General features: G+C 39.0%; 2 protein-coding genes across 4 annotated transcripts; one reads left to right on the top strand and one right to left on the bottom strand.

Moving 5' to 3' along the window:
• Nucleotides 1-2,402: 2,402 nt before the first annotated feature.
• LOC113570548 (syntaxin-11-like) lies at nucleotides 2,403-4,248 on the bottom strand. 2 transcript variants are annotated; one of them, XM_026999009.3, is made up of 2 exons: nucleotides 4,019-4,248; nucleotides 2,403-3,578 (listed from the first exon to the last, which is right to left on the bottom strand). In XM_026999009.3, exon 2 carries the CDS (start codon nucleotides 3,564-3,566, stop codon nucleotides 2,694-2,696), a length of 873 nt encoding a protein of 290 aa, XP_026854810.2. In that variant the 5' UTR covers nucleotides 3,567-3,578; nucleotides 4,019-4,248; the 3' UTR covers nucleotides 2,403-2,693. The 2 variants fall into 2 exon arrangements, with proteins under 2 accessions (XP_026854810.2, XP_026854809.2); XM_026999008.3 differs by having other exon boundaries at nucleotides 2,406-3,578; nucleotides 4,094-4,248.
• Nucleotides 4,249-4,605: 357 nt separating this feature from the next.
• On the top strand, nucleotides 4,606-8,804 carry LOC113570563 (syntaxin-11-like). Of its 2 annotated transcripts, none has more exons than XM_081717851.1 (2): nucleotides 4,606-4,923; nucleotides 5,793-8,804. In XM_081717851.1, exon 2 carries the CDS (start codon nucleotides 5,799-5,801, stop codon nucleotides 6,696-6,698), a length of 900 nt encoding a protein of 299 aa, XP_081573977.1. In that variant the 5' UTR covers nucleotides 4,606-4,923; nucleotides 5,793-5,798; the 3' UTR covers nucleotides 6,699-8,804. The 2 variants fall into 2 exon arrangements, with proteins under 2 accessions (XP_081573977.1, XP_081573976.1); XM_081717850.1 differs by having other exon boundaries at nucleotides 5,636-8,804.
• Nucleotides 8,805-9,668: the final 864 nt, after the last annotated feature.

Genomic DNA, 9,668 nt, shown 5'->3' with positions numbered 1-9,668 from the left:
TCATATAAACTTGATGCATAAAAATGTGTATCCCAAAAACCATTTCCTTGTTTCCTTACATCATCACCTAGTTCAAAGTTCACAAAGCAAGAAGGGGAAACAAGGGAATGGTTTTGGGACACACTTATTTACCCATCAAGTTAGGTAATTCGATCGAAACATGTGTAGCAGTTCATTCTGCATCTGTTGTTCTATCTCCAAGCAAGGAAGCACTTCTACAGTAGTTTATGCAAGCATAAATTACTGTTATATTAATTATGGGTTGTTTCAGTTGCATACTATGTGAACTAGATTGACATTAGCTAGCCTATTATTGTAGTGTGACACAGACACAAATTAACCTATTGTATAGTAAAAGAATGTATTATTTATATGGAAACATTAGCAATTCTCTTCTTGTCAGGTCTGTCTCTGCTCAGTAACCTGGACGTAATAACAGTTCCTACTGCAAGAGGTCTCCATCCCCAAAATACTGATTGACCTCCACGACAACCCACTATGCGCACCTGTAGACTGTGTTTATTATTTATTTCATTGCCTTCTTCCTATTAACCTGGTGTTTGGCTATGGTTCTCTGCAAAGTCTTGCCATTCCTGCCATGGGCATTTTTGAGCCATTGTTACCGTCATATTGTATTCCCTTGTTTTTGACTCTGATTTTTTAACTTTGCTTCATGTGTTTTTGGTAGTTTGTTGACCTCTCCAAACACCCTGTTTACGATCTCTGCTTTTATCTCTGATTCTAATTTTTGGTTATTGATATTGTATCTTTGCCTGAAAACTAATCTCTATGTCAGCCTCACACTTCCACAAAGAATTGTACAACCTTTGAGAACTGTTCATACCCTCATCAAAAGAAAATCTGAAGGGAGTTTTAGCATTCTCCAACATCTTCAGTATGAGGAGAGAGCATAAAGGAATGCGCCATCGTCGAACCCCAAAAACATATTTATTTCAGCAGTTAGTTAAAAATATTAGGATTGTCTTGTGTGAAATGCTCGGTTTTAGTTACAGGTACATTGAATTAATACCTCATAGACACTTTCCAAGGGCATAATTTTGCATCCGTTTTCTGAGTTTTTGCAACACACACACGACGGGGAAAGGAACCACACTGACGGCTTACGAGGTCTTTATTCCAACAGATCCCAGTGACTGTGATTTTGAATCACATTATAAGAAAAGAACAAAACACTTAAAATAAAATAAAATCAGCAGTGTCAGTCTATAACCGGGGATCCATATGCCTGGGAAATCAAATTGAAACATTCACCTCTTTGGTGAGTTTAAGTCAGAAACCTGTAAACAAAATAAAACCCCTAATACCCTGTTATTGTCGCAAACACTCGATATCGGCATCACTCGCCTCTGAGGTAGATCTCACTCAGCTGGCTGCGTACGGTGCTCCTCCACACGGTTTTTACTTACAACCGGTGAAACCCAAACAAAATATCTCCATCAGACACGGTCCTAAACACTCTAATCCACTCAAAAGAAAAGAAAACAACTTCTCCCCAAGGGAACTCTATCTAACTAGCTATGTACAGACCCAGTACACAACTTAGCACGATATCGTATGCATGCAGCAATACGCGCACACGCTACCATAGACGCACACGGAATAATACGGCAGTACTGCCAACCTGCTGGAGTTAAATCTCACTCTGTACCCAGCAAACATATAACGTGTTCAGCCACATGAACCACATGTAAAGTACTCTATACATTTTTCCGTGAGTCACATATTTTCCATCATTATGCAATATAAATAAACATACACATATACTGAGGTTCATTATCCTTTTACATACACATCATCCAATTGTATTACGTCCTTCTAAAGACATTCAGTCAGGATGACTTTTGATAACACTCACAGTGCAACCACCAATCCTTCCATCACCATCAATTATATTCTCCACCTTCGGTCAGGCTTCCAACGTCACATGGAATGACGACTGATATGCATATGCGTGCTCAAAGCCTATCGCTATACTCATGTCTGGTTCATGTACACTTAATATTCATTCATATATATATATATATATATATATATATATATATATATATATATATATATATATATATATATATATATATATATAAAAAAAAAATCGATGACATATTTCAACACAACTCCAACTCGGGTTCTTTTTTTTTTTTGATACACTGCTCGTCACTTTCATCTTGCGTAAGCATCCCATTGGCTGGGCTCTCAAACTGCTGAACTTTCAGGCAAGTCTTGTCAGGGCACTAACTTCATGAGTGCTTGGGCCTGTCCCAGCACTACAACAGATGTGACACAATGCCAAGCCCCCTCCAGCCTTTTTGAAAGACTTTGAAAACCAATCTATTTTAGAAAACATTTACACACACATGCCATTGCACCAAACTCTTTTCATGGTATTGTAACTCAATGAAAAATGTTCAGACATGCTAATTACATTTATAGTTTATTAGGTTACCACAAAGCTACACAAAGGACATTCTCCACAGTATGAAAAATAATAACAACTCATATGGATCTTTATTCTGAACTTCAAACACCATCTAGTATTTATGACAGTCTATGATACTTTTTTCTTGCACTTTGACTATAAAGAACTTAAAATCTGTTGCATCTCAAGAAGTACTCTGCAAAACCACTACAGCAATGAAAATCTGAAATCTGTACAGGGTGAAGATGGGAGTTGATCAACGCTTCCTGAAAAAAATCTTCTTGAAGGGGTTACTCCTGTCATGTCTCTTGGCTCTATCAAGCTTCATGAGGACATTCTTTACCTCCGCGTCGGTCTTCTGAACATTGGTGTGAATGTAGTCAATCATTGAGTCCTGTTCTTCTACTAGCATGGCCACATCCAGGAACACTTCATGGATGCTCCGAATGCGTCTTTCCAGCTCCAGGAGCTCCTTGTGTCTGCTCTCGATCTGGCTGAGCGCAGAGCGTGCTGTCATCCCCTCAGAGAGGATGTTCTCACTGAAGACATTCCACTGGCCGTTCTCTAGCATCTCCTCGATCTGCTCCCCCGTCACCTCTCGGCCCACGATCTCCATCTGCCGCTGGATGTATGTTTTGCACATCTCCCGGTGACTCATCTCTGCCTCATTGTACTCCACCATCGCATGACGGAAGCTGTTGCTCAGGCCGGCGTACTGCACACGTGCAATTCGAGAAACGGCAGCGTCGGTGCCATGCATCTCCTCCAGCTCCTTGGCGCGGATATCCATCCTGCGCAGACGCGCCAGCAAGTCCTCTGCGCGGGTCTTGATGTCAGCAACGATGGCGTTGGAGTCTTGCCTAATAGCAGTGCAGTTTGGTAGATCGGCGCGAACACGAGAGTTCTGCTCATTGAGGTTCTTCACATCCAAAAGGATAAGCTGAATGTCCCGCCGGATGTCATGTGTCTCATCTAGAACAGCCTCCATCTCAGTGCTGGTGCTATGTTTCTGGGGAGGCTCTTCATGATGCACATTCCAGGATGGTGGGAGTGCTTCAGCATTATCTAGCTGTTCCACATAGCTGCTGGACTCTGACAGTGCCTGAAGGTGCCTTAGTCTGTCCCTCATAGCAGTTAAAAGCTAAAGAGAAATAAATGGGTATTGTGTTAAAATGCAGATACGAATATCATGACATTCACAGCCTTCTGTCTGGCTCTGCGAATCCATTTACATTTGACGACTATGCAAAACAAGACAAACTTGTTTTTATTTTATTTCTTTTTTTAATTAAATGTATTCAAAGTATTTATTATTTATTCGTGCATTTCCCGAAATTTAACTTTTGTTTTTATCATTGACATGACTGAGTACTTTAATTTCGGCAGAATTCATAGAAAGGTCGTGCCTTGCGTTGTATCTAGTGTTTTCCCTGTTCGCTTTGCACGTATTTCAAGTTAGCTAAGGTAGCTAGCAAACATAACCACTGTTCCGGGTTAGCAACTAGGTAAAACCTTTAGGAAATTACTTAAACTAATTAAAAAGAACATTCTGGAAAAAAAGGTTTTAGCGGTAGTACTAACCCTTTTCCGGAAACGCGAACAAACCCTTCTCTAACGATACGAATGATTGACAGCTAAAGTACTACAATAGAGTACCTGTTTTAACCCGTTCACAACGTAACCACGAAGTCCACTTTCTTAAAAATATGCAATGACGTCGAATCTTCCTCAAGCGTATCCTACAAGTTAACGTAAAACACGTTTAAATACGAATTTAATGTCCGCTGCTAGACAAGCGTCCGTGTGGTGTTTTCAAATGACGCAAAATTTTTATACTAACCTGATTTGCTGATATTCAAGTAATGGTTTTGCGGAAATTTCGTATACATGACGCTTAGATCACGCGGTGGTTACCTGTCACCTCTGTTTTTTTCCTCCCAAAGCGCATCTATGACGCGACTGTTAGTGACCTAAGGGGGCAGCAACTATCCGGAACCTGGAAACATCCATAACACATTTTAATAATGTGTTACAGCAATGCATATATCTTTAGTAATGTAATGTTTATTACATCAAATTGTTTTTTTTAAATTTTATTTTATTTATGCAACATCACTTTTTTTGCTGAACCAAGAAGAAGACTGCACAACATTGTACATAGTGATATTTATTCATGTGCATATTGTACAGACCACTGATATTTATCCATGTGCATCTCTATAGGGTCTATACGGCACGAAGATCTCAAGATAATTTCACACGAAATACATCACCGACCCTACTGTATCAGACAGCTGCCAGACCAATGAGGTTATTTTAAGTTCGTGTCTTGCGTACAAGGTACGCCCTGGAATGCACATTCTTTTGCGCACGCTGATAAATGTCCCTTAGTTGCTGGCAAACCCGAGTCTCTGAAGATGTTATGGAACGTGTAGGACGTGATTTTGACTGGTTCTCACTAGTGGTAATTCTTGCAGACCAATAAGGTATTGTGAAACCAAAAATTTAATCGGATTGGAGATTGTTTTTATGAGTGAAACAAGTGTAGCCTAATAATACTTTATGATGAAGAGGCAATACATTAGTATAAAGATTAAGATACCATGTCACTATAAAGCTCTACAACCTTACCTGGTAGTCTGATCCATTATTATAAAAGTTTTATGTAATTATTTTACATAAATGTATTTAATTTCTTTAAGATAATTGTCTCTTAGGTTTTTTTGTAACTTTTTAAGAAACATTTTTAGTAAAAAAGAAATATATCTGTGTGAAATGCTTTTTAAATGAACAAATATGCATGTTATAACTAACAGAACACAAATATATGCATTTACATTTTTTAACATGTGTTTAAATTCTACTTTCATTTCCTTACATAAATCCATGTGAGAACATAAGTAGGATTTAAACTATCTTTGCAAACTTGTTTGGTGAGTGACGCCTCCCTTACATAGTTTTACTAAGAGCACATTGTCATGCGGTGGCCTTTCATAAGGAAGGACTAGCCATATTTTTGTCTCTAAGTCAATAGAAACTTTCTACTTTTGTTTCATTTGAAGATGACAATTTACATTTCTTTCTGGAATTAGATTTGACAAGGCATTTTGTATGCCTTTTCAATAAGGGATTAACATGTATACTCTTTTTAAAACAGTCGTCTAACTGAATTATTGTTGATGCATATTGCTGTTGTAGGAGCACTTTAACTGATCAATGGAAACATATAAGATGGAGTTCATCTAAATAATAAGGGATATTTGAGCTCTCACCTCACCTTGTGGCCCAAATCCAAAATCTCAGGGGCTAAAAATAAGAGTGTGCTGTTGAGCTTTCTTTTTAATTCTCACCTAAGGTAGCCATGAGGGACAGGCTTAGTCACCTGCAGGCTCTCTCTGAGTCCAGCAGCAATTTGGAAGAGTTGGAATTTGCTGAGTCAGTCTCTGATTCATTCAGCAACGTGGACTTAGAAGATGACTTCCCACAGCAGGCCATCATTTACGACGACAGCGATGAAATGGAGGCCGTGTTTGATGAGGCTCAGGACACCAGGCGTGAGATTCAGCTCATCCGTCTGGATGTCAAGCGGCTCCGAGACCAGAACACACGCTTGCTCGCTGAGCCGACTCGGACCAGCACCATAAAGCGTGACTCCAGTGCCATTGCTGCTGACATCAAAAGCCGTGGGGAGAATTTGTTGGCACGCCTTCATAAGATTGACTCTCAGGCCAAAGACCTCGAAGAGGAGCATGGGATCAATTCTGCCGTGGCCAGGATTGCACGCACACAGTATGCCGGCCTGAGCAACAACTTCAGGCAAGCAATGATGGAATACAACGACACAGAGATGACCCATCGGGAGAGATGCAAAACGCACATCCAGCGGCAGATGGAGATCGTAGGCCGAGAGGTGACAGGGGAGCAGATTGAGGAGATGCTGGAAAATGGCCAGTGGAATGTTTTCAGTGAGAACATCCTCTCTGAGGGGAAAACAGCACGCTCTGCGCTCAGCCAGATCGAGAGCAGACACCGTGACCTGCTGGAGTTGGAGAACCGTCTCAAGAGCATCCATGAAGTGTTCCTGGATGTGGCCATGCTGGTGGAAGAACAAGGGCCCATGATAGATTACATCTACACCAATGTTCAGAAAACTGATGCTGTACTAAAAGAGGGCTTGTTCAAACTTGGCCGAGCAAAGAAACATGATAGCAAAAATCCATTTAGGAGGATGTTCTGTGGCTGCTTTCCTTGCATCAAGTGATCAGCTGGGCCAAAGATGTTTGGCTTTGGGCTCTAACAGCCATGTTGTTTTGAACCAAATTTTTGTTTTGAACCATGTTGTTTTGAACCAAATTTTTGCAAACAATTTAAGTTTGGCATAACTCAGACATGATTCATATCTGTCAAGTAGAGATACTTGTTTATGTGAAGGGCAAAGTTCAGTGAGGTTGGTGTTCACATGAAGAACATATTTTCTATAAGCCATAACTTTGAAGACAATGGGAGAGGAATGGGTGAGCAGGGAACATTTACCATGAATGGATTTTTAATAATCATATCCATTCACTTACTTTAGCACATGTATTTGATATGACTGCCTAAAACATTATCTATCTTCATGATGTATATGGCTTTGTATCTTTAGAAACTGCAGCCAGCATTAAAATATATATAATTTTAAAGTCAAGATGAAAATACTGACTACATTCATACTAGAGCTATGATGATTTAATCCAGTCATGTGTGGAATACTTCTACTCGCTTCTTTTTGTTTTAGTAAATCTTTGAGAGGGGGGAAAGAGAAAAATCCTCAATCTTTTTTTAGAGGTAGTGTAAACCTATGCACAGGTACCTTCTGAATTGAACTACCATCATCTACCTTATCCCATAAAAAGGAAACATAATTTAGGTAAAGTCTAACACATGTAAAAAAAAAAAAAAAAAAAGTGATTAAAAACATCATGCTATCTGGTTATAAAAGCCAAGTTTTCAAAATTTGTCCATGGATTATAGTCTGGGTCAATGTTCGACAGCATGTTTGTTAATTTTTGTTAATTTGTTTGATTAGAAAATAGATTCCTTCATCTTTTAAGATGAAGCAAAAATAAACATTTCATACATCACTGTGATGTGGTTTAAAAGAATATTTCTAAATATTCACATATATACAGTGTTTAACTTTCTTGCAATTGCCAAAAATCCAGACAGACTGGTATTAACAGATTAATATATTCAGGGATAAAGAGCTAGTTACTAAACCTCACTAGTGTGATAAATTTGTCAGGAAACTACAGTGGACAAACGTAAATTTTAGCCAAACACAACCAACCCCAGAAAGTACTGCCTCCACCTCTGCACTCTGCTCTGCTCATTCAACAGGCTAGTGAACCTTCTATACAACATCAAGTGTACACCTCTATTTTTTATTTGAGAATCCTCAGAAAGAGCTCAAAAGGAAGATAAAAGCAAAATAGATTACGTCAATTAATATTACTTTGTCAAATGTCTAAAACACAAAAAGTTAAGATATAAACAGATCTGGATCCTGTCTGCCCCCTGGATTCATCTATCAATGTATTAGTGGTCTGTTTTGTGGAAGGGCACAGGTACATTTGATACTGTAGGGTGTATCATGAGCACAGCTTTAGGGTTTAATACAACAGCACCTCCTACTGATGGCAAATAGGTGACTGCCATGAAGGCAATGATGCCCTTTAGCAGAAATCTCTATTATCATGGAGCATGGCTCAAATGCAGTCCCTACTGACGTTTAAGTCCATGTGGAGGCCTTTCTACAGAAGCTCAATACAGTACAGGAAGAACCCAAATAAAATGATGGTCATTGCCAGTGACGGTGGGCCACACCCAATACATCACCCTGAGGATGGCACAGCGGAGCCAGCAGTGGTGGTGCAGTGAGGAGTGACTCCTGCTTTGGGCTGATATCCTGGCAAGGTGCGTGAAGCCTTCCAGCAGATGGCAACATTGGTTAACCAAGGCCAATGTTCCATTCAAAACTCATATATAGCCCCTGGCTAAAGGTGTGTTGTGGTTGTTTTCCTTGATGAAAATAAGCAACTGTGTGATGCTTGTGTACACATTTACCTTCCTTTGTAACCTTATTTTTTGGATACATACAGAAGAACATCATGCATAGATGTTCCACAATACACTTCTTCACTAAATGTATTTGAACATTTGATTGAAACTGGAAAAGTAAAACATTTAAACATTTTAAGAAAGTAAAAAATACCTTAATGTCCCAGCTATTTTAAATCAACTGCACAATACCTCATGAGAATCACTGAGGATGAGAATTCAATAATCACAAGGACTCATAAGTATGACTGTATCAGTTAAATACTAAAGGACCCCACAAAAGTCAATAGTTCCTTCTAGTCTGGGTGAAATATTTCCAGAATGTTGAATTACAGTGACTAAGAGATAAATCCTTTTGTTACTTCACTCTTTTTCCTTCCACATTCTTCTCGTGTCTAACTAGAATCCCAACAAACTAGTTCTACTGCTTTCTTTTATCTTGGATGTTTAAGTTAAGCGGTTATAGTTAATGAACATTTTGGCAGTTGTTTTTCTTGTAGAATCTTCATTTATATTGCGGATAGAGGTCTATTCTGACTGCCGGTGTGTTTGAAATCATTATCATGCTAAAACAGGAAACAAAAACATATTGTTACGTTTTGCTTGATTATTGTCTATTTGCTTGATTAACCACCTGCCGTTCAGATAAGTAACTGATCACTTCTTGGGTGGCCTAATATTTTTGCACAGTACTTTACAACTGAAATGTAATAGTCTATAGTAAATATTGTGTTTACAATTTAATTACTCCCAAACCGCGAGTCTATGCGTCTTGTCGACCAGGGTATGACTATAGGGTTCGCTTTATGGAGCACTTAGACATCTCAGTATCTGCGATATATCATAGAATCCCATAGATAGGGTACTCATCTGTCTGGTACTTATTTGCATACGCATATGGTCCAGAAAAGACGTTAAACAAACCGCCAAACAAAAAGCCCTAACGAATCTATATTGAACTACGCGATAATAAAGTACATATGTGCAATTATGCCCACAAATTTCATAACAAATATTCAATATACAATAAATTGCAAAAGCGTTACAAAAATTGACTTTTTCGTGTTTTTTCGCCGCGTCCAGAGGATGACGCTATATAACCTTATTAAGATAACCGGGAATGGTAATAGTG

Source organism: Electrophorus electricus, chromosome 7 (assembly GCF_041902795.1).
Source record: "Electrophorus electricus isolate QZ-2024a chromosome 7, ASM4190279v1, whole genome shotgun sequence".
Lineage (NCBI taxonomy): Eukaryota > Metazoa > Chordata > Actinopteri > Gymnotiformes > Gymnotidae > Electrophorus > Electrophorus electricus.
The sequence above is the reverse complement of the archived record's forward strand: the minus strand, read 5'-3'. Positions and strand labels throughout refer to the sequence as shown.

Coding starts and splice junctions, on each gene's coding strand:
- LOC113570548 (XM_026999009.3), bottom strand. CDS start 3,566: ATGAGGGACAGACTAAGGCACCTTCAGGCACTGTCAGAGTCCAGCAGC.
- LOC113570563 (XM_081717851.1), top strand. CDS start 5,799: ATGAGGGACAGGCTTAGTCACCTGCAGGCTCTCTCTGAGTCCAGCAGC.